Below are 25,407 nucleotides of genomic sequence, written 5' to 3' on the forward strand. Positions count from 1 at the left end.
GATATGTTTGCAAAAGCTTTTGGAGGAAATGAATGAATAAATGGATTAAACTCTCCACCAATTTATTCGCTGCTGATATGTTGCAAGCCTTCCCAGCTTTTGAAAATAAAACCTAATTTGTAAAGTGAACAGGAAACACGACGTGTCGAATGAAAGATTAGTTCAGTCTTTGAAACCGAATAATGGCAAAAAGACTTGCTGAGAAAGTATCGGTGTGCTTCAAACAATCACATTTGATTTTAAAAATGAATTATTTTCTGAAACAACCAACTATGATATCCTACTGGGAAGAAACCACTGCTGTTGAGAATAAATGGGAACACTACTGTTGAGAATAAATAAATTTTATTCAATAAAATTATTGAATAAATTCAATATTTAACACAAATCACTGGGATAGGATATTAAATGTCAGACAAAGTCTGTAGGAAAAAGTGAAGCTGGTGAGGTTTAGAGTACTTGGAATCAACGCAAGTCTGTATATCTTAAAGGATATCATTTTGCCAAAGAAAGTACCTCTTAAGATATCTGAAATGTAATATGGGTTGTATACTTATTCTCCTGTCATTATAGAAGAAGTAATTAAAGTGTACAGGAAGAACATTTTTAATGCTTTAATATAGTATCATAGAATTGTATAGGTTGGAAAGGACCTTTAAGGTTGTGTAGACCAGCCACAAACTCAGCACTGCCAAGTCCAGCACTGAACCGTGTCCCCAGGGGCCACATCTGCATGTCTTTTAACTGCCTCCAGGGATGGTGACTCAGCCACTTCCTCTGGCACCCTGTTCCAGTGCTTGATAATCCTTCCCATGGAGAAGTTTTTCCTAATATTGAATCTAGGCCTCCCTTCCTAATGTATGTAATTCCTACTTAAAGGCAATTGAGTTGATACACAGTGTTTAAAAATTAATAAAATTGCTCCAATACTGGCCACATAGAAATTAAGGAACTTGCATGTAATTAAAGTTACCTAAACTTATTGGTCTAAACTTTTCTCCTCAAAAATCGATACCATCTTAGTATTTTTAATGAGAAATTGCATTTTGGAGGAAAAAAAAAAGGCAAAAGAAAAAAAAGCATCTGTTTTTATAAGATGTTTGTATCTGAACTTTTATATGAGTTGGAGGGATTAGAAAAAATAGTTTAGTAAAGGATTATTTAGATTTATGTGGGAGTACATGGCACTGTGTCAGTTTGTTAGATCTCCTGTCACATGTAATCAAATGCCAGCAGTGCTTTTTGTAAGGCAAAGAATAATATCTTTATAATTTCACTGCTTTTTCAGGGCTATCTTCCTGCAAATGTGGACCGAAGAGAAAGCACTTTACAAAGAAAACGCAAAGAGTATTTTGCATTTGTTGAACAATACTATGATTCCAGAAATGATGAAAACCATCAAGATACCTACAGACAGGTAGAACACCTGATTAAATTGACTTTTATCTACAGAACACTTGCTAAAGGACTTAAAGATTATTTTTGAACTTTGCTGCTGTTTTTCTCTGTTTCTTTAATCTTATCAATCAGATAGACAGCCCTCTAATAATTTTCCTAAATTTTAGAAGAAAAATATGAAGTAGTTTTCATCTGAAATTTGAAACAGTGGATTGCTTTTAATGTTAGCATTAGTGTTGCCATGGTTTTCTGTTTAAAAATAGTTGTATTTTCAAATATTTCATCTCCTGCTCAAACCCTCTTTCAATTAAGTGAAGATGGACAGGGAAAGTACAGCAGTGACTGTTTCTTACTGGGTGCAAACTTCTGCATAAGAAGTTGAAACTGTATGTGATGTGCAATAAACGTAGGGGTGTCAAACTTTCACACTCACCCAGATAAGCAGATAACTTTTCTTCGAGTTTTGTATTGAAATGAGTAGTTTGTAACAATGAGCAATGATACTTCAGCCTTCCTTGGGACAGAAGAAGCTAAGGTCTTTCTTTCAGCTTCAAGACTAATCTTTAGTAGCAAGAAGTATGTAGCATCACTAACATAAGTCTTGTGAATAGAAGACAAAAACATCACTTGAGCACTCTGTTGCATAAAAGTCCTTTGTGAAGTTTGGAATAAAAACTTTAGGAATACTGGTATTTTTGTGCTCTCTTCTTGAATGTCAAATGCATTAAAATAGGTGCTCAACTCTTCTTTCACCTTTGGACGTTTGGACTTGATGATCTTGCAAGTCTTTTCCATCCTAAATGATTCTATGATAGTGGCAGTTGAATGTGACTTCTAGTATGTGTTTACTCATAATTACCCTAAGGTAATGAGTATTGCCAATATGATTATAATTTGCAAATAATTAAAATGTGATGTAAGGATCCTAGAATGTGAATACAAATATATGTGTTTTGAAATTTTGCTTCATTGAAAGATTAACTTAAAGATTTGGCTGTAAGTTTTGAAATACAGTAAAAATCCATGTTATCCCAACAGTAATGATACAATGGAATTACAACTAGTAGTGTAAACCAATAGAATTATTTTAAGTATCATGTTGCTTAGAAAGTGTGCTGTTGGTTCCTTTTACAGTATTCTTCTTTGTCTAATTAGATCCACATAGATATACCACGCATGAGTCCTGAAGTTTTAAGACTTCAGCCCAAAGTAACAGAGGTAAGAATGATATATTTTCTTTTTGTTAGAGGAAGCATTTTATTAATGAATCTGATATCACAGTTTGATTAATAATTGATTTTATTACACTTGCTATTTTGACTTTAGAACAAGCTTAAAGAAGTAAAAAAAACTAGGGCCTATAAGTATAGGTTAAGAATAGCAGTGTAAGTATGAGTAATAAAAGCAAAGGCACCTCATTAATTTCCTGTATTGAATCTGTCAGTTTTTATTGTGGTCTTGTGCCCTTGAGGGTTTTTTTTTTCCCCTTTTTTTCCTTTTTATATATTTTGTTAATACTGTCTTCTTAAGTAATCCAGAGCATAGTCCAGTGGTCCCATGTATTTGTCAAAATCATTTAAGGTCTAGAAATTCTTAGAGTGTTCCATTTGGGAAATTCCCCTTTTTGAATTTGTAGCACGACTGGTTTGAATGCCATATCTGATTTTGCATCCTTGTAAGTTTTGTATGTTGAGTACACTATTTAAATTGTTTTACTACTGTTATAACTATATAATTAATGTAAATATATAATAATGTGATTAAATGTGATTAATGGTAAATGTATTAATCAAGTTGGCCTGTATCATTGGGGAATTGAATCTCATGGGGACTTTTCATTTTGAAGTATATCGGTCATAAATAGCATCGATGGTGTGGATTAACCTTTTTCAATTATTTAGTTTAATTCTTCAACTTACTCTCCTTTCTAATGGTTCTGGTTAGACCTTCAAATGTATTGCCATGAAACTTCTGTTCATACAATTATAAATCCAAATAGAACATAGTCTGGTAGTTCATTGTGAGAACTTCGGTTTTCCATTGTTCCAGTTATATGTTTAATGGCATTGCTCTTCCACACGTTGGAGAATTGGTTTGAAGAAATAGCCTAGTACAGTGTTTCAAAAGAAAAACCTATAAATATAGGGCTTTCCACCTGCTTTCTGCACGGTGATGTTTTACTTGGGCTGTTCTAGGGATGAATGGAGGAGTAGTATAAGTACAATCAAGGGACAAGAACAAAGCGATACTGGTAAGAAATAAACTATTAAAGAAGTTAATGAGATCAGTGGGCTACTGCTAGAATGGGCTTGCATCTGTCTTTTACTCTCTCTCTGTGATCTTAACCAAACTCTACTTGCTTAATGCCATTGTAGAAAACTTGCTGAAAGGTTCATACCACCCAATTTTTCCAATGTTTCTTTCTCTTGCTTTCTGAGTTTCTGGAGACCTACCATAGCACCACCAAATCCCTCAGCCCCACAGAGAACCTTGCCTACTCCCAAGAGCTCTTGCAGATAGGGTGTGTTGTTCCCAGAGCTGATTCTTCTAGAGAAAGAGAAGATTGGTGCTGGTCTCTGATGACCAACAGTCACTCCCACCTTTTTTAGGGGAGATTGCAATGGCTATAAAGAGGAGAGGGGAATCAGAGTAAAGGTCAAAGACAAGTTTTAAAGGATGACACTATGTGCAAAACCGTTGTTGTTGTGGTTATTACGGTGAGTTTTGTATGTACTTCTGATGCTGCAAAGGTTTAGAGTAATGATACCACTACTGGGAAGAATCTCCCATAGAAGTAGATAAGGAGGCAGTAGTTGATGGAACTGGACAAAAGCAGTTAAAGCTTCAGAAAAACAGCACATGTATAAACCTCACAGTCTCCTGACTTATATTTTCAAATGCTGCTATTCCAAGATTTTTGCTGTTCTTGGTGGTATCAGTCTCTGTTGCTAAAGAACTTTTAATTAGAGTTAATAAGGCTTTTTTAATTTCTTATCTGATCTCAGAGTTTGGTTTCTGTAATAAAATGTTGCAGTTTAGAGAAAGATATTTTGACTCTTATGTGCTGAAATAACTAGTTATTATGTGTTCCTTTTAAAATCAGTTTAAAGTGTTTATTCTTTATGGGAGTTGACTGGATCCGGAATGAGGAGAAGGTAGTGTTGGAGCAAGGATTTAAAGGACTAAAAATGACTTAATAGCGTACCTGAAAAAGGAGAACCGAAGAGTGGCAGGTGGTCTTTCATACAGTGCGGTCAAGTTATTTTAAAGATGACTTATTATTTAGTTGTAATAAATTTGATTAGCAAATGAACTGCTCTAATTTATTATCTTTTCTTACTTTACCTGTATTTTGTTGAAATGGAAAGCACATGGCTGTGTACTTCCCATCTATGCTTGCATATTATACATAATAATTTCAAGAAAACTGCACAGTTTGAAATAGTTTAAATTTTGTCCTCCCTCTCTTTTTTTTTCCTTTCCTTCCTCTACTTAGAAAACAAAAAGCAAATTTTCAAAAGCTTTTGAATTAAGACTTTGGAGGTTTTGAAGTTCCTCTGAGGTGGGAAAACCCACAAGTAATTCAAACCTTAATTTAAGCTGATGGATCCTTTTCTTTATGTATATGAATATAATTCTTGCTGTAATTATGAATGAGAGTCAAATTCAAAAGAGAATAATAGATTGGTAATGACATCTCATGAGATGTAGTGGTTCACAGTAGAAAAATAATTCCAGTTTTTGTTGCTGGTTTGGAAATCAAGAAGGGATCCTTTTGGGAAAGTGACCTTTTTAATGAGTCCTATTTGAATACAGTCCTGAGTGTTGTATAGAAACTTAAATCAGCCTGCTGTTCAGGTTTTCAGTGCTCATTTTTATTGATTCAGAGCAGTAAATGAAACTTTATGAAAATGGATAGGAAACTGAAAATGCTATTCAGTGTGTATTTCAGAATTTCTGATTGGAAGCATTTGGGGATATTAAAGCTGATGTGCCATCGCTAAGTGGTGCTTCCTGGTCAAAAATATAACACCCCGTGCTCCCATCGCCCCAAACAAAGGCAAACACCATCCCCCTCATACCTGGATTTTAAAAATATTTCAAAATCCATAGGCTTCTCAATTTGCAGTGCAAACTGTATCTTATCAGGTTCTGAGGAAATGAAAGGTTGGTGGTACAAATTTGTGAATTGTTTGACTTCCGACATGCCTTTGTGAAAAAACACTATGTTGATAGTTTCTGCAGTGGGTATTTTGATTGATTGTTCTTACTGAATTTGGTTGGTTGTTGACTGTGCATATTTTGTAGTCCCATCACACCATGAGTTTTTTATTTAGCCTACTGCATAACCCTATTCTGCATTCTGCAATTGCTACTTTAATAGGTTTCTCTAGTCAGCTCATTCTGATATTTGCCTTTTTAGAAAGTTGTTCATATTTGCAGTATGTTAAATAAGTCCTTTTTCAGAAGTGAAACACAGAATGATAACTCATAATACTGAGAACCTACTGTTGCTGAAAGTAGAAGTGGCAATGGACAGAAGCAGGCAGAGTAGCTGTGAGCTAACCAACCTTGCTAGATTGGCAGTTTTCCAGTAATAGTAAAAAATTACATAAACAAGTGTAATTTCATCAGGGTATGATTATGTAAAATGTAAAAGCTAGTTGTGTAAAATGTAAATGGCTGAGTGTAAAATCTTTATACAGTTATTGATAGACAGTGAAAAACCACTGGCTATTGCTGAAAGGGCAGAGGTTGGGTGTTTTTATTTTTGATTTAATATGCAGTTCTTGTTAAAATGCATGAGATGACAGAACTAGTACCAAGAATTTGTAGCAAAGGAATGAGCATTTTGGCTAATGGAAACAAGAGACTTCTATGGAGGATTTGCTAATGAATACTTCCCTTTTTGCCTACTCTCTGAAATCACACTATCCAAAAACTGAATCTCAGTTGGGGTTGTAATGGATCAGATGTGAGCTGTCTTAAGGTTTGTTTTTCAGTGCCCACCAAAACTTTTTGTACTTTCTGTTACTGACTGTCTCCCCTGTGCCGTGAATTTTCAGCCAGGGAAACATAAAACCTGGAGGACAGTTGACTCTCAAAAGAAAGCCTATAGGAGAAGGATAGATGTTGATGTTTGAGACTTGTTTTCAAAGCAGAAGGTGCAAATATATTTCAGCTTCAGGTAACTTATGTGGAAGCCTGTGATGGGAATTTCAAACACCAGGCTGTGAGTGCTTTATGCTAAGACCTTTCCTTATTGAAAAATGGCTGCAAGAAGACTTTTAAACTAAATAATAAATCTTTATTTAAAATGGAATTAAAACAGTCAGTTTCTTAATCTAACAAAAACTTGAAGTGACATTGAATATAAATAATCCTGACTTCACAAATGAGCTTTCTCCACCTATTACATCCTTTCAGGGCAGGTCTTTCACCGGCTTTCTTGAAGCCTGAGCATTTGTTGACTTCTGGAGTTGCAGCAAACCACAGAATTCTTTGGGTCCTTCCAAAACATCTCCTTCTTTTAGTATTGAGGCCAGATCTGAAGAGCAATATAGTTTGTGCTCTCATGATTGAGCAAATCTTCTTTTGTTTCAGAAGATTATATATCCCTGATTGCATGCCTGTAGTTAGGAAAAAGCATGTAGCAGCTTTCACTCTGCTGCTTACTTGCTGTCTTTCAAAGGCACATAATATCTTCAGAAGCAAATAATTGAGACAAGATACAGCCTGTCACAGACCTAAGTGGAGTCAGAAAAAAAGTTCTTTGATTTCTGTGCTCTCTTCTCTCCTCATGCTGAGATATAGCTTGGCCTCATGAGCTTTTGCAGATCCTAAACTTCAGTTACACACACTTCAGTTTACAGAGTTGAGAGGGTGGAGTTCTGTGATATGGCAGGCAGTTGCCTTATTTCTACATTTCCTGATTGTTTCAGGTTTTTCATTAACTAGTATGCAGATGCCTGAACTGTAAAACTCCACACTAGAGTGGCAAGCTTAACTTTCATGGAATCTCTTTTTATGTTATTAAAAAAAATCTAAACTATATCAAGTCCTTCCTTCTGTTACTTAGGGATAAATAGAATATTTAGTAGAATACTTCTTTCAAAGAGATGAAAAATTATGGGAAGATAATTTCATATTTCTTTCCCTTGAGAAAAGAGGAATTTTATATTACCAGAAAAGCTCCAGTGAATAAAGCTACTTTGTATTAACTACTGTAACTGAATTATATACCAGGCTGGTTTTAACATGTGCTAATACCCTGAAAATGCTTAGTTTTGAAGAACTGAGAAGCTTACATAGCATTGGGAGTTGGTTATGAATACCAGTGTTCATTTATGCTTTTGTATGCATGGCTTTTATGCTGCTTAACTCCATGATATTAAGTTTATCTGCAAGGATGTTTTCAGCATCCTCACGAGGGGAGGCACATGGGCAGCTACCAATCTCTTCACTCTCATGACCAGTGACAAGACTCAAAGAAATGGCACAAAGCTGAGTTGGGGAGGTTTAGGTTGGATATCAGGAACAGGTTTTTCACTTGAAGAGTGGTTGAACACTGGAACAGGCTCCCTAGGGAAATGGTCACAGCACGAGCCTGATAAAGTTCAAAAAGTGTTTGGACAACACTTTCAGGCACATGGATTGATTCCTGTGGTGTCCTGTACAGGGCCAGGAGTTGGACTTGGTGGTCCTGATGGGTCCCTTTCAACTCAGGATAGTCTGTAATTTTATGATGTTATGATAATTTACAAGTGTCTTGTTTAAAATGTGCTTATCACTTGTTAAATTAAATTGATGGTTTCTTTAACTCTTTTCCAGATCTTTGAAAGAATTTTGTTTATCTGGGCAATACGTCATCCAGCCAGTGGATATGTTCAGGGCATAAATGATCTTGTTACTCCCTTTTTTGTAGTCTTCGTTTGTGAATACATAGGTAAGATTTGTCTTAATAATGAACTATGAATTAGTCTTGGTTTTGAAACATCATTTTTGTTTTTATCTAACAGTTTGGATGAGCTAATCAAAGCGTAATTTGATACATGAATTTTATCATAGATGTTTGTAATTATAAATCTGTATTGCTTTAAATATATACTGAGAAGCAACCACATTTTGGGTAGTCTGTGAAGTTCAGGAACCATCTTGATTTCTGCTTAAGAAGTTTTCACTGTTTTATTTTCTCTTCTAATTTTGGAAATTTTTGTTGTACATATGAACTGTACAACAGCAACAAAACAAAAAATTCCTGCCCTGCAGGGAAAAAACCCACCAAAACAAAAAAAGTAACACATGAGACATGGGTATTTTAAAATCAGTTTTGGGGAAATTTAAATAAAGGGAGCCTATTAAACTGCATCTCTGACTGAAATAAGGGCATCCTGGAATTAGGGTCTGAAAATTAAGACAACAGTAATCAAATTTCTCTGGTTAAGAACTCTGCTCTTCTGAGGCTTACAGCATTGGTAACGATGGTAGTGTCAACAATTCAATTTGTATTGAGTTTTTTGTTTTATGTGTGAATATACTTTTGAAAAAATAAACAACTTAGATATGGGTTAAATCTTAAATTTACAGATTTGTATTTAAGTTATAAGCATTAAGAGAATGACTGTTAACAATAAGTCATTAATAGCTTGGGTATAACTATGGATATAAAAGGTAAGGTTTAACAGTAAAAATGATAATGTTAATCTGGTTTGAATTGAAATTGTTTTCCTTGTACTTGTGTTTATTATAGAATTTAAGTGTTGTGTATGTAAACTTGAGCAATGTATTGTCTGACTACTTCAGTGGGGCTACCTACAGTGGATTCTTCCTACCTTGTCTGTGCAAGGTATCCATATGTGTATTAATCCAGGTTGATTAATTTTAATGAAGGACAGATTATCCTTGAGTGGATGATAGACTATCCATTTACTCATTTGCATGGCAACACCTCTGTTGCTTTGTTCATTTCTTGTTTCATAGGGGGACGTTTCATTGCTAAGCAACTAATGAGAACTACTGCTGCTTTCTCCCTAATCATCTCCTAAGTAGGGTAGAGGCCTACTCCTGAGAGTATTTGCAGTTTCTGCCTTTTACTCTCTCATTTGACAGATCATGAAAATGTTCTTAATGATCCTAGAACAGTAGGGTCTCTAGTAGACTTTAGGATTGCTAATTCAAATAAGAAGTTCAAATCAGATGTGATTAGAGAATTGATATTCCATGTTAAATAGGCCATTTAATTAAGATGGTAAATAAGTTTGTCTTTACCACCAACTTTCATTTGGAGACTGATGATTGTTAATGTATTTGCTGCTTTGCCAGGATTGTCATATTGGAGAGAATAGCTGTTCCTGTGTTAGGTGAAGAAAGACAAAATGTGAAAACTTTCAACCTTAAAAGATATTTGGGGGAAATGTATGAAGCTCAGAGAACTGTGTTCTGAAAGCTCATTTAAAAACTAGTATCTATATCATAAGAAAAACAGCAAAATCAAGGTTTGGTTTTCTTTCAGTATAGTGGTGGTCATGGCTAAGTGCTAACAGCACTTATTTCCCCCAGAGACATACAAAAACTTTCAAAGATTTTTCTTTAAATAGCTTTTTGATTTGAAACTTTCCATTATGTTCAAGTTACACTGAGTGATGCACTGAAGTTAGAATGAATAAATGAAATGGAGACGTTGCATTTATGAAGTACATCAAAAATCCTGTAATAAAATTACAGGATTTAAAACTAACACTGTGAATTGGACTTCAGTAATTTATATAGAAATAAACACAGAATTGCAGAATTTCCCTATCTAAAAGGCTTACACTGTTAGTGTATTTATATTTATTTCAGTAACGTTCTGTATTTACTTCAGACTTTTACTCTAGATCTCATTTCTTGGTTTTACATGAATATTGGTTTGTACATTAAACAGCTTTATTTATTGCAATCTTTTCACTATGGATTTTTGTATTTTTCTTAATTTAACTAAAACCTTTTTTTCTGCAGTTCTAAGTCACTTGGATCCTAATTTATACAGTTGAAAATAATAATACTTTTATTTTAAGTTTTTTCTGTAGTTAAAAAAAATCCTAAGGAATTATTGAATATTAATAATAAATTCTTATTACCGACAATGCCATTAATAATAAATCTGTGCTGACTAGGTCATCTGATGTTACATCCTGGTAATTGACAAAACAGTTGCAGTTTTGTCAAATATTTTGGTGGGAGGAAAGCCGTTTTTATTTTAGCTTTATGACAACTGAAAGAGCCCTTAATTAATCCTTAATCTTGCATAACAAGTGTGTGACATAGCTGTTCTAGTGATGGGAGTCTTTTTGCTTTGCTAACGACATCAGCACCCTGTTTGGAAAAGTGTTGTTAGGGAACTTCTGAAGATAAAAATTACACGGATGAAAATGCTAATTTACTTCTCATTCAAATCCAAATGCCATAAAGTCAGTTTTTGGGTGTGTATATAAGTGCTGAAATCATAGATGTTTTGATGGTTAAGTATGGATTGAGGTACCTAATTTTAGCACATAGATTCACACATTCAGAATATATTGAGTTACTGAATATAGGAATTGAGTGTGTTAAATGTTCAGGACATTCTTTCAAACTTTCCACCAGTATGATGAAAGTGTAATCTGGTGATGTCTCATTAGTTTCCAGTTTGCAATAAAAACAGAATGCTGTAACATTTTCAGCAAGATAAAACTTAATTGTCAAACGAAGCTGGGAGAGGGAGAACTATAATTAAAGAAAATTTCAGACGGGGTATATACTGGCCCCTGCTGGAATACAGTAGTTTCAGTTTTGATTTTCTAGTCTAAATTAGAAGGAGGATGATATTAATTCTTAGGTTTCTTATACCAGATGATTGTGTGTGTTATTCTCAAAATTTAAAAAAAAATTTTTCTTCCTCATGAAAAATGCTAGAGGTATTTAATCTTATTTTGTCATACTATAGCAGCCTCTTTAGAAATTCAAACATTGGGGGTGCAGGAAAACTATTCTGGGCTTACTTCTAACGTTCTGCGTGACATAGTAGTGTTGTAACATGTGCTATCAGGACAAGTGCTAATTACTGTCAGGGCAGTTTTCCTGAAAGCCCTTTGTCTTTGTAGGATATTAGTTTGTGTCAAAATGAATCTCATCCCTGCAGATGCACCAGAGGGGTTTTAGTTTATGAGATAGGATATACCATGTGACTGCTCACTGTTTGTAGATTTAATGTGGGCAAAGAAATTTTGCACTGGATTGCAAGTCCTATTTATTCCAACTTGCCACAGATGTGCTCTTTGTACACCTTCCTCTTGCCCTGGGTTCCTGTAGAGCTACATTGTTTCCTAGCTTTAAGTTGTGCTGTACAATTACTTGTGGTCTCTCGCTCACCTGCACTTCACTTTATCTGACATTCCAGTACATCGTCATTCACTGGGCTTGTGTGTGTATCTAAAACCCCAAAGAGGACCTGGATTTATTCACCATCCAGAGAGATGAAAGTTTCAGAGAAGTACCACCATGATAAGGATGTCAGATTGTTGCTGAGTGGAATAGCTGTATGAAATAATTTTAAGGTACCTGGGAGTATTGGCTCAAGGGAAAATTAGCAGTCAGTAGGAAGTCAAGGGCAGAAAATGAACAGTATTGTAGCACTTGGTCATTTTATGTCAAATAAAGAATGACAAGAAAAATGAGGCTGCTGAAGACTGGAAGGGCGGTTGAGATATTGTCTGCAATCTTCTTGAAACAGAGGAGCCTGAGACAAGTTGATGCTTACAAGAACTCATGAACTGAAAACTTTGAGAAGAGAGATCTTACCATTGTAAGTATTTTTTCTTGTCATCTTATATCCTTTTGTAGATGGCATTAAATGAAACTTCTAGTGTTTTTGAATTGATACTGCTATGACTTCGTGGGATAATTAATCTAGCCCCAAATCCTGGTGGAAATGGGATAGGATTTATTCCCAGGCTACTTTTCCAACGAGTGAAGAAATGTTTTTTCTTCCTGAAAATGCCTTAATCTGTCTATAACTCCCTTGTTTACTGCTTTTTCCATTCCTTCTCATATGTTATAGGAAGTCTTCCTGCCCTTCTACCTGGTATGCAGTCTCATTTTTGTCTTCCTTTTGCCCTTTTCAACAGTGAATAATTGTATTTAAAACTAATAATGTAGGGGTTTTTTTTCCTCCCCCTCAGTTTGAATATTGTATCAAAAAATGGTTATTTTCATTGTATAATTGGAATACAGTTTTGGAGCATTTTATCATGGCTGTATCTGAGGTAATTCCTCAGTATTTGTTTATAAAATATGAAAATTTTTTAGTTAAGCAGAGATTTTTTTTTTTTCAGGAGAGTTGTAGTTTTTGCAGAATAAGTAGATCTGTTTGGAATGCACATAAAGCTGAATTTCTGAATGATGAGAAAGCAAGCCAGAGAGCAAAGAGTATTAACCCACTGACTTTAGGGAACTGCTTTTCTTCATACTTACAGGGTTATAAGGTAAAATTTTGTTCAGCATGCATTATTTCCTTTACAAGACCAAGCTGAAGCCTCGATTGCTACAGTAGATAAATTAATTTGAGATAATTTATCCTGCCATCTAAATATTTAGACCTTTTCTATTTAGTTCCACCAATTTACCATCCTTGCAGAATTATGAATAGGACTTGTACATTGAAGTTTTGAGGAAAGAAAGTAGAAAGGATGTAACATGTTTGTAGTTATTTAGAAGAGACTGACTGAAACTGAAGGATGACAAATTGTTTTCATAAATTAGAGCAAAGACTTATAACTGGATTAACTGGATGCTTCTCCTTCTCCCAGGGCCTTCAAGTTTCTCCATCTTCTGATTTATCAGGAGAGGAATTCTGGAAGACTTCCCAGGACTGAGGTTCAGGAATATGAGAGGGATTTCTTCATTTTGAGAGAGTTGCAAAGATTTTATTTGCAATTGGAGTATGCTCTTCAGCTTCTCTTTTAATTTTGGCATTAAACTTTGTGATAAACTTCTACTGTTTCCAAGCTTTTCTTTGCTTAAATAAATAAAAGGTTTTGCACCATATTGTGTTAAAAAGTTTTTATTTACACGTTTTTTGAAATTATTTACGAAACACAAAGGGAATTTGCATAAAAGCAGGGACATGAAGCATAATTTATATTTTAATGTTTTCCTGCAAGTTGTAAAAGTATTAAGAAAATAAATATTTTTTTAAAACTCTTATAAAATTTTATGAGAAACTATTCAAAATAATTAAAATCACATTTCTGTCAAATGAAATTCCATAGCACAAGTTCCATTTAATCACACTGATTTTTTTTCTCCTTAATGCAAATTGCTAGTAATGTAGTTTCCATATACAAAAGTATATTTCAGTGCTGTTGTTTCTCTAAGGTTTCCATAATTTTATAATAATACTAATGACATCAGGAAAGTTGACTCAAGTTATCATAAACATGAGCAATATTCCATGAAATATTCTTTGATAATTAAATGAAGTATTGTTATCTGTGTGATTTTGGTGAGCAAAGAATGAAGAAATCTTACACAAAACTGTTGAATTCAAGACTTGAAAGAACTGAAAAGCCAATTACATCTTCTATATAAGTCCAGAAAATATCAGAAGCATTCCTCTGAAAAAGCTGCAATACACACGAGCCACTCGGTGACCTGAATCTTTTTACTTACCCATCGCTTTTCTTTGCTGCACTCTTTGCTTTCATGTATTATTGAACAGATAGTAAAGGTACACCTGGATATGCATATATATGTGTGTACATATATATTTATAACTATAACATGGCATAGGCGTTGTTCAGCATTATCTTGGCTTGCTTTGAGATATCCACTGTTCACCTTTTCAATTTCTAGGAATATGTTGCCCCACTCTCCCCCTATTGCTGGGCCAATCTGTTGTCAGTGAAAGCATTTTGTTCTTGCTGCAGGGTAGCTGAAGAGAGAGAACTGTAATGAATAAGATAGGCAGTATGTGAGTTTGGTTTTACAAATTGATGACTCCTGCTTTGCACCATGGGAAAGGTCCAGAAGTAAGCAGAAACCTTTGTTGAGCCCACACACAGAGGACTTGGTTACTTCTGTACTGTGAAGCAGGACTGATTTTGACTGCAGTGGGAAAGCAGTTAGAAAATTTTTCCATTAATTTAAATATTTTTGTAGTTTTTGAAAAAAAATTCAAAGTTCCTTCAGGTGAATTACCTGGAAACAAAGACAATAAAAATGTAGACCTGAATTTTAGTGCTTTAAAAAGCATGCTTCTGAAGCACTTGGGCAGATTATACTTTTAAATTGTTAATTTGTTTTTATGTATGTCTCACTTAAGCACGAATGAATTATTCACAATCTCTGAGCAATTGTCTTTATTAATATATAATGTTGTTTTTCAGGCCTAATTGGGTAAAGAAACCTTACTATTTTACATCCTTTTATTCACTTTAAACAAGTAGGAGAATCCATGTGAAAATAACTAGTACTGAATTCTTTGAGTTGTTTGTCAGCTAGCAGTGCTTGCCATGATCTACTGTTCTGTCTAGGGTTGGTTCATAAAGCATGATATTTGGAAGCATTCCAAACAGAGGTAAGGAAAACAGGGATAGTGTTAAGAGGACATCTCATACTTCGTTTGTGAGGGGTTAGGGAATAAGGGAGCATGGAGAAGGGAAAATATGTTGGCAGAACTTGTATAATGGAGAGAATTAATTGATTGATATGAACCAGTGAACTATAAATTCCCATTTATATTTTGATCCTTTTATTTTGTGTTTGAATCTTTATTTTAGTTATTTACCTGGGCAAATTAATTTTTATCGTTTAGCGTGACTTGTTGTAATATTATTTTTTTTGCTGCAGTGGACTCATTCTGTAGTGGGCATTTTGTTCTGGCTTAGAGTTATAAAACTATTAAATTTAAGGAATATGTTTCAATGTAGTTACAATAGTATACAAGTCCTAAGGAACATAGTTAAGCTTTATTCAGATATGCAGTTTGTGTGTGACTTGCAAATGATAGAGTTTATTCCCTGCTGTTTTCCCCTGGTTGCTTTACCTACTGGAAGTTCATGGTGGCATTTAGTATCAACTGTATGAGTGGATCTGTTGGCATAAGTGCTCTCTATAGGCTTTAATAAAATGAGGTGATTTACTTCTTTATTTAGTGGAATTTTGGCTAATTGCACCAACCTAATTTTAGCATATTTTAGAACATAGTAACCTTGAGAGAAGGTGTCAATAATGAGCAGTGGAGCAAGTAACTGTATAGTGTAGTTGGGTAGTAGTATATTGCTGTGTTGCTACATGTGTTTTGCTCATTACTGTGTTTGATTCCCTATGAGGGCTTGGGACAGTGTGAACTGGATTCTTATGTGCTGTAGAATCTTCCAGATCCCTTTTGTTCTTTCAAGAGGTCAGTCAGTGTACCCTGCCTGTTCTAGCTTCATTTCTCTTTTCCTTAAACTTCACACTGGAGTCACATATTTGAGTATTTCCAGATTAGGTTTAGTTGGTCAGAAAAGGGCTTTTTGCTGTGTACTTAGATGACACAGCTGAAGAGGGCTTTCTGCTGTCAAAACAGCTGGCTTTACTTTTTCTTTTCCAACCCAAACTGTGCATTCCTGTCTTCTGTTTTTGGTCCACATTGGCTTTCCTTGGGCACAGTTAGACTGGTTGGAGACTAGACCCATAATAAATGGAATTATTAAACTTTCTGCACTCATCTGGAGAATTAGAGAAGAATAGAGTGCTGATGTGGGAATAAGAGCAGGACAGGGAAGAAGGGAGAAGCGAAGGTGTGTTTAGTGCCAGGTAGCACGGAGACTGCTTTAGCTGTGCAATAACACATGCTCATGATAAGGATTTGTGAATTACACTTATGTTTTGTTTAGCATGTTAGGGATCATAGACAGATACGGGATATGGCAACATGCTTTTCTATTTCAATTTCTCTGTTTCAATTTTATTTCATTCTCTAATACACAGTTAGATTTCTGAGCTAATTAGAATAGTTCATCTGAAATGTTGGATGTATTGTTGCATTGAATAGACATTGAATAGACTTTGTCCCCTTCCTTTGCTTTTCATATGCAGACTTTTTGTCACATTTTCTATAATCTTATTTTTTTTTTCCAAGTACATTTGTAGTTCTTAGTAATCAAAGTGTTTAAAGTCATATCATACTGATGCAATGGAGAAAGTAACTCCATTGAAGTAAATCTTGATGACCTTCACTGAAACAAAATTAATTCCTTGAAAATCTGTTCAGTTAACCACACAAACTGTAAAAGGAAAATTCTTGCTCTTATGAACTGGCACATATTCTAGCTTTAATAAAGTATGGGCTGTGATAAAATATCTTCTTCAATTTGATTACAGATATAGAGTAGTAATAGTTCTGGATAATTAAATCATAAGGAGGTATTAGTTGACAAAGTAGGATGTACCTCAGCTTCACTATCTTTCAGGAAAAAATTAATGTAATTCAACTAAAATTGTTTTTGTGGATAATTTTAAAAAAGGCTTCTATCTATTTACAGTGGAATAAGCCTAATTAAAGTTAGAATTCTCTGGCTGTTGTTAATAATAGCTGTCAGAAGTGAAAAAGAGACATTAGGATTATCTCAAGTATATCCAACTGCTTAATTGCCTGTTATTTTTAGCTTTTAATGTGAGGGAAAATCAGTATTTTGAGTAATGGTATTAATTGTTCATAGTCTTTTATGAGTGTCTGTTAAAAACAAGGCAAAAATCCCCTCCCTTAACACCTGAAATTTTAAGGGCTATTAGTCTTTCAAATTTTTTAAATTTTTAAGTGATCTTCAAAGAAAGGACTACCTGTATAACTTTTTTTCAGAATAGCATCTGCATATGAAGTTGCTGTGCTCCAAGTCTGAAACCTGTCACTTTACCCTACATAAATAAATGTTTCAAAACAGTCTCATACCTAATTATTACATTTTCATTGAAAATGTAGCAACAGTTGATGCATTTTTTGATCTCTGTTTGACTTACAAGCTTTAAAAAAATGTATCTAAGCTGATTAAGAAAGGTTGGCTGTGGAGAACACTTAAAGAGCAGCTATGAAGAAGCAAACCCTTACTTTCTCAGATTAAAATCATTGTTGGACTTTTTCAGACTTTTCAGACTTTTTCAGACAGAGGATTTTTCAGACTTAATGATTTTTGATGGCTGGCAGTAATAGCTTCAGTGTACCACAGTTTAAATTAAATGTTATTTTCTTAAAAATGTATGTGCCTGGCTGTCCTGTGAAGTAGGGAATTAAATGAAAATTTTTAATCTTTGGTGGCATAAGATAGGAACAGAAAAATTAGCAATTTCCATTTCATAAAAATGTTTTTTACTATATCTGTAGGTGTGAGATTACAATCATCTTCCTACTCTTCCTAACATTACAAAGTTTTCTTATTAATGTTAGAGCAAAAATAATTGGATAATATTTCCTTAAACTTACAGTTTCTTGTTATTTGTTGTACTGCTCTCCCCATTCTTGTGAGTGGAGGCATCTGTAGGTGGAATTCAGTGTTTTGGGTTAGCCTTTATTTTAATTTGTTTGTTTGTTTTAAATATTTATTGCATGCTTCCATGTCATACCAAAGAAGTGTGTCTTGAGAATACTGATCAGCATACTATGGTGTATGGCCCCACTCTCCATTTATTTTTTGTGGTAAAGCTGTGAATTAAAGGGAATATTTTTTGAAAAGAACCTGGGGAGTTCAAAGCCCGTGTAAAGCCCATCTTTTAGATGACTGTCATAGTTTTTCCACTTCAGAGGAAAAGCCAAGTAGGAACTTGAAAGTTCCTAATAAAAATTTCTTCAATCATATCAGTGCCTGGAAGTCTATCAAACAGGCAAAAAGTCTGGAAGAGATCTGATGGAACCTCTAAAATACCACCTCATAGCAGGAGATTGTGTGGTTTTTTTGCTTAGATATTTATTGTGAGGAAACTTGCCAAATCTTGTTTTATGGGCAAAATAAGAGGTGTTCATTTCAATCTTTGCTATAAGAGATGTATAGAAGAAATCTCTGAATTAATAAAAAAATTCTTAGGTCAAATGGGACCACTCAAACTTTTGTAATAAGTAACCAGAATAAATAAGTCAGGTCTAGACTTACTATTGATTTGGAGTGTTTGATGTTTTCAGCTAACTCAGATTTGTCTTTTAAATCACTTTTTGTATCATTCAAGTTTGCTTCTTTTCTTCTCTGATGTATACTAAAGAGAACTTGAGAAAAAAGAATTTTAGTTCCCCATGTATATATTAAAACAAATCTGTCAGTGAAAGTCCTCTTTTACTGCATAGGATAATGTGGATTTAAACTACCTGCTTTTAAAGCTTGTTTTGCATCTTTTTGTGTGTTTCTAAATTTTCAAATTTATCTGTCTAAAGAAGATGTGCTATTTCATGATGCTTAGTGCACACTCCCAGTATTTTAAAAATGAAATTAATTTTAAAATATGAATGCTAATGTAAAAAACAGTGCATTTTTCAAGGTTGAAATACATTTTGTGGTTTATATTGTCTCATTTTTGAGGGCAATTAAGAAACTAACAGACTCATACTATGAGGAAGTAATGAGACATTAGTGAAGGGTATTCTGTTTGAAACTACAGACTGGAAATGTTGGGTCATGGGAATAAATAGAAAAAAAATATCTTGAATAGTGGTAGAAGCAGTAAACTAAAATTGAAGAGAAGCCAAATCATTTCTTCAGGTATAAAAATGGAAGCATTTTGAAGGAAGTTAATTGCAATAAATATAGCTATGGGAGAGACATGTATTCCAAAGGGAGAAGCATATTTTAGTTTTGGCTTCTGCGTTCCTATTTCTCCTCTCCCCATGGTCTCCATATAGTTATAATTAGTGATCATCTCTCTTCAGTGAAGCGGCACAGAAGTGCTTATACTTCCAGATCTAAGTCTTCTCAAGAATGCTTTCCAACAGACTGGGAAATTACTTTAATGGCTTTTATGCCATTAAAAGTGGCTTTTGACATCCAAATATCACAGCTTTGTGTGTTTATTATGAAATAACTTGTGGGAAGAAAAGCTAAAAGAGAAAGAGCAATGCTTAAGCAATGACAACATGCTTTAGAAATGCCAAAAGTGTAACATTCCAATCCTGTTGCATAGATCAGTAGTAGCTGAAGATCCAAGAAAAGATTTTTAAATTCAGTGGATCAGTGCTTTAAAAAGAATTGTAAGATTTTTTTTGTTTTATTTTCAATGAGATACATGGTTAGTTAATAATTTATAGATGTCAAACCAATACAGATAAATTTGTCAGAAGTTTGTATGCTGAAACTTTGAGCTGGCTTTGCTTGTAATTTAAATGCAAACCTTTTTAATCATAGTAATGAAGTCACTGGGTTTTTCATGAGCATGGGGATATTTTGCTGGTTTCTTATTTGAGAAATATGATATTTTAAATTTTTACTTTAAGCTGTGGAAAACAAATTTTTAAAGCAGAAATGAAAAATTATGTACTTGAGCACAATAACGAAAAAAAAGGAAAAAAGTTTTCTTGCAAAACAGTTTTTCTTCTGTAGGCTTTCATTGCATTATTTCATAGAAACAGAAAGTACTTTATGCTTTTATAGAACATTCATTTTGACAAATCCCAGTACTTTAAAAAAAAATGGCTTATCAATTATGTTCTCATCAAAAACATTTGTGAACTGATTTACGTGTTCCATCTTTAGTTAATTATGACATAAAAATTTACTGCAGTGTGGCTGAAATTTAAGGACAACTACCTTTCTTACAATAACATTGTTGAAGAACATTAGAGATCATGCTATTATCTTTGAACAGAGTGGGCTTTTTTTTTCCTAGAGGTTTGATTATTTCTTTATCTTGATAATAAATACCTATACAATATGTAAAACTGCGTTTGAAATATATGACTTTTGTGCCTCAGAAGGATATGTAGCATTTTCATTAAGAAAGTGTAAATTACAGCAGATTGAGGTAGTTAAGGAGTGCATTCAGCAGTTAAGCAATAGAAGAAGTAGTTTTTCCTGCAGAGTGCATCTCCTCAAATATACTTCTTCAAATTCAGTATTTACAGTTTGTGCCAAAAAGCAGAAATAATGGATGTCACTTAATTTCTGTTGTCAATAAGGCAAGAAATCTGTTAGGTGGATTTTTTATTAGCTGTGAATGATGTGGGAGATTACAAAACAGGGAAGCATGTAATTTTGGTTAAGAAAATGTATATATATCCAATTGAAATTTGGATATTGCACAATGTCAGTTGCAGCAAACTGCCACTGTCATAGACATGTGGGGATGTTGTCACTGAGGGACAATTGTTTCCTCTGCCTTCCATTTTTCTTTGGAAACTTATTTTGTTATGCCATTCAAATGACATTAATGGATTAAAATAAAAATTGCTTCGTGGGTGAGAGAAGTTATACTTACACAGAGTTATGGTCATATGTAAATGGTTGATTAGCTTATGTGACAGTGGCAAATTTTTCAGTCTTCAGTCATGGGAAAAATTACATTTCTGAATTTTTAGAAGTTTTTATATTTATGTAAAAGTTCTTGGATAATTTCTATTGCCCTTATATTTACCTAAGTTAGAATTGAACCTTTGAGCTTTTTAAGTTATCCAAGAAATATATTAAACATATTGCTATTTATGAAATTGTTCAAATGAGTTCTCTTTGCTAGCCTTCTATTATTAAGTAATTACATGCAATACAATTTCTTTTTTTGACTTTTCTTTTTTTAAAATATTTTCAGTAAAGAAGTATTATTTTTCAGTACTTTTAAAGTTCACCCTAGCATGTGCAGATACATATACTGGTTTCTTTATGTTTTAAATACGTTGTAGCTTTTAATGCAGTTGATTTTTTTCCATCTCCAATAAATAGTTCTTTTTCAAAACTACATTAATTTATGGATTCTCTTGAAGGCTTTTCCAGTGCTAGGGTGATAGTTCTGAAATAACTCTCTAATCAATCCCATACCTGAACACAGGGAAGGCTTGTGTTCCTGAGGTTTGCTTTAAACTTTTTTGATCACACTGCAGTTTGCTCTTGTCCCACACTTGGTGTTTTGTCTCTGTGTGTTTGTGGATATGTGTGTTGGTGCTTAAAAAAATTAAATGACAAAGCACAAACTAGTTAATTAAAAATGCAATGTGGGAGACATGGTCAACCTTTAATCTTTCATTTCCTATTCTCCAAGCACCTTTTGGATTTCTCAGGGAATTCTCTTATGTGGCATTCTAAGAAGATACTCATCAGCATCCTGTGCTCACCATGCATACTGGTTGCTAATTATGAGTCCCTTAATTTAGTGTCACATGCACAGCTTCCCCCTGGCAGGCTGTTTTGGTTGACAGTAGCAAACCTATTGAAGTGAGTACTATGAGAAGAATTTGTTCTGATCATTGTGTCCATTGTTGCTGAAATCCATTTTTAAGAGCTGCCCTCTTACAAGCTTTGAAGGCTTCTGTTTAATAATAATGTCACGCCCAAGGATGTGGCTTATACTCTTCTAATTTCAAACTGCACTTACTGACCAATTTTTCACCTCTGTGGAAGTTTCTCAGTCCTGTATTTGGCATTATGCAAGTTTTGTGAGTCAAAGACATGTTGGTACCACCAGTTTTACTTAATTCTCCTTTGTACCTTTTGTACTCTTTGGTCATACAGCTTTTAATCTTCCTCCTGTGTGACTCGTGAAGCAGGAATCTCAGTCTGCAGCCTATGAGGAACTGATGTCTTTTGTTTAATTTGCAACAGGACCTGAGAGTTTCCATTTTTTGGGTAAATTTACCATCCTTAAAAACAAGGTTATTTTTGTGTATATATGTGCGATGGGTTAGGAATATGAAATAAAGGCAAATTTTGGATTATTTAACATGGAGAAAAAGAAGATAATTAGAATCTAGCCAAGAAAAAGCCTGGGTAGAAAAGGTCTTACTGGCAAGCAATGGAGGCCCACTAAAGGAGGTCTCTGAATGATTTACTGATTACTTTAATACAGAATCTGGAATTAAAGGCAAAGTATGTGAAGTACCTAGTGTTTTGTGACAGAGCAAATTGAGAGTACCTCCAGGGTCATACATTAATTTTGATGAGCATAGAAGTTCAGTCCATCTGATCAAGTTTGCAGTGTTTTTGTTAAAATAGATGAGTTGTCAATATATCATGTATGTGAGAATGTGACTGTTTATAGGGGAATATTTGAAATGCAGTAAGGTCATGTTTACCTAAGCCAGGACTGATGACATGATTAAAGTTTTTTTTAAATTTTACCTTTGTGACTGCAGTACCACAAAGAAAAGGGAAGGTTTTACTTTGGTGATTCATCCTTAACAGCTCAAGAGCTATTTCTATCAAGATTAACATATAAGTAGGATTTTTTCAATGGCAGATATTGATATGGTAATATACATATTTAATTAGGCAATTGTTACTGAAAGAATTTACATTTAAATGCTCTGTGATGTCCTGATCGTCTTAGAAAAACATTGCCTTAGTGCAGCAGTGACTGAATAGGTGTTTCATAAGGCTTTTTGAAAACAGTTTGGAGTGGAATATTTAAGATCTAGCTGTGGAGATATTGCTGTGCACCTCTGCGTGCAATCATGTGTGTATGATTTTTTTTGTACTTGCATACTTGGGTGGTAACCATTATGTTAGGTCTGCCTGAAGATGTAATATCTGAAATGGATTGCAGCACAGTAAGCTTTATACAGAGAAGCACCTGTGCATCTGTGGTCAGAGTGGTTTCCTTGCACTGCTGCAAGAGATATGTAATTTGGAGTATATGGTAATGCTTTTTCTACATTTACACAAAATAGTGCTAAAAAATCCCCAGTTTTAAATGTTCAGCTCATTAACTGATCTAATGTTTTTCTGTATTATTTTGTATATTGAGTGTATGTAAAGAGCAATCATAATTTATTGGTGATATTGCAGTCTGTTTTGGGCTTCAGCTCCAGGTCTTTTTTACCCTGCCATCCATTTTATCCCCTATCTCACACTCCAGTGAAGTCGTTTGAGTTTTGCTGATTCTGAGTGTTGAGAAACAATTTCAAGATAAAGAGCTACAGTTAAAACATTAGTAACACAATTAAATGTTTGTTTCATTTAAAAAAAAATCCTTTGAGAGAATGTGTGCTTTATTTAAAGGAGGTATCTTTTGTAGGAACTTGCTTGGTGTAATGAAGTATGAAAACTATTAAGTTGACACTTTTTTTTCAGACTTTAAAAAGATTGAGTTTTGGTGTCAGTAGCAGGTTTAGAGAAGTTCTGAATGCAAACTACCTTTTTGTTGGTTGCATATGTTTTTACCCCTGATCTGTATTGAAAAGGTAAAATTCCAGCACTCTTTAGAAGTCTGTTACAACTAAAAAAGATCAGTTGTGAACTTAATTTTAATATTCTGAACAACTTCAATCAAAATCATCCATTAGGCTTAATCTTGAATTAAAACCTACTTTTAATGGAGGCAAGCTGTTTAGCATGTTGACTTTCTGTTGTCATTGGGGAACTAAATCTGTAAGTAGCTGTAAGCAGTATTTTTTTAAATTTTGATTTTATCCTTATGTCTCTGCTTTTGCGAGTGGATGCAGTTGGAGCTGTTTAGAAGTTAGTCTTTTTGCATGGTGGGAAGTTTTAGAAGGATACCCTGGGAGTGAGTAGAGAAGAACTAATCCCATGCTTACAGCAATGTGTGTATTCAGATCAGCATGTCATAGACTCCATGCTACAGCATTTCTCCTCCAGGCAACCAGGCGTTTTCCTGTCTTCTACAGTTGTATAGATAACATGATAAAGATCTCCACAGGAAACTGTAAGACTTCTTAATTGGGAAGTTTTAGGCAGTGATCTTTTCTCCACAGATATTGCACTGGCCTGCTATTTCTGTCCACATTCTTTTATTCAGTCTTTATGTTACTGTCTATTCAGATTTCACTCATTGAAAATAAATTTAAAGAAATTGCAGTTATGTTCTCAAGCACAAATAATATCTTACATACTTTTGGGATGGTTATTTTGTTATTTTTGCTTTTTTTTTTTTTTTTTTTTGAAGTCCTTTGTGGTCTTTCTTTCAAAACTTTTCTAGTGTGTTTATTTCTTCATCCAAATAAGAAAAAGAAAAAAAAAGAGAGAGAGACCAACATGGAGAACATGGAGCTTGACTGCTTTTCCCCTTAAAACTCCAGGGAAAAAGAAGAATTTTGCAGTATATGCATACCCAAATAAGTGAATAAATGCTGAATATGTAGATTATGATTCTGCATAGCATTCTGCCAGTCAAATGTTCCTTAACTGGAGCTTGTAAAAAGGGATGGCCTTTTTAAATTTAATTTGTGCTTTGGAAAAGGGTCCTTTGGATATTCAGTGTCAGTTTTGAACTTCCTCAGTAAAGTGTAGTGAGGTAAGGTGGACTAGTGCAGCAGAAACCATTGGCATCACTGAGCACTTGCTTGTTTGAGACTTTGCTTTTGTGATGCTGTGCCATCTTTATTAGAAGGGTTCTTGGGTGCTTCCACAGTGTTGCTCCTTGTTCATTATAGACCACATTTGAATCAAAAAGTAACAGTTAACATATCCAAAAATATACATCTTAGCTGATTTAATGAGACTGTATTGTATTATAGCTCCAAGTAATTAGATTTATTTGTTGAAATACTTGATTGCAGAATTTTAAGCCAAAGTTTGACACAGTTGCTTTACACAGGGGAAATATTGCTAGCGTACAATAGAAATACAACTCAGTTGTCTGAAACACTTAATTAGACTTTTTAATTTCAAAACTTTATTATCTGACTTTAGAAGAGATGACTTAGTGTGATGCACTGGAAGCACAATGAGATTGAAAATTGGTCTAGAAGTAGCTTATATATTTAAAAAACATACAAAAGATATTGAATAATTATTTTGTGTTTAAGAGGCTTATGGACATGCTAAAGATCAGTCTCTTTAAGCCACATAAAAGCAAAATGTTCTTGGA

At 34.1% G+C, this 25,407-nt stretch overlaps 1 protein-coding gene across 1 annotated transcript in view; it reads left to right on the forward strand.

The window, feature by feature from the left end:
• Positions 1-25,407, forward strand: part of TBC1D22A (TBC1 domain family member 22A) — a 140,738-nt gene that overhangs the window by 23,555 nt on the left and 91,776 nt on the right. The window contains exons 6-8 of the mRNA XM_084206529.1: positions 1,289-1,417; positions 2,554-2,616; positions 8,230-8,344. Coding sequence (XP_084062655.1) covers positions 1,289-1,417; positions 2,554-2,616; positions 8,230-8,344 — 307 coding nt within the window. The remainder of the gene's footprint in view (positions 1-1,288; positions 1,418-2,553; positions 2,617-8,229; positions 8,345-25,407) is intronic.

Source organism: Fringilla coelebs, assembly GCF_963513975.1.
Source record: "Fringilla coelebs genome assembly, chromosome: 5".
NCBI classification, from domain to species: Eukaryota; Metazoa; Chordata; class Aves; order Passeriformes; family Fringillidae; genus Fringilla; species Fringilla coelebs.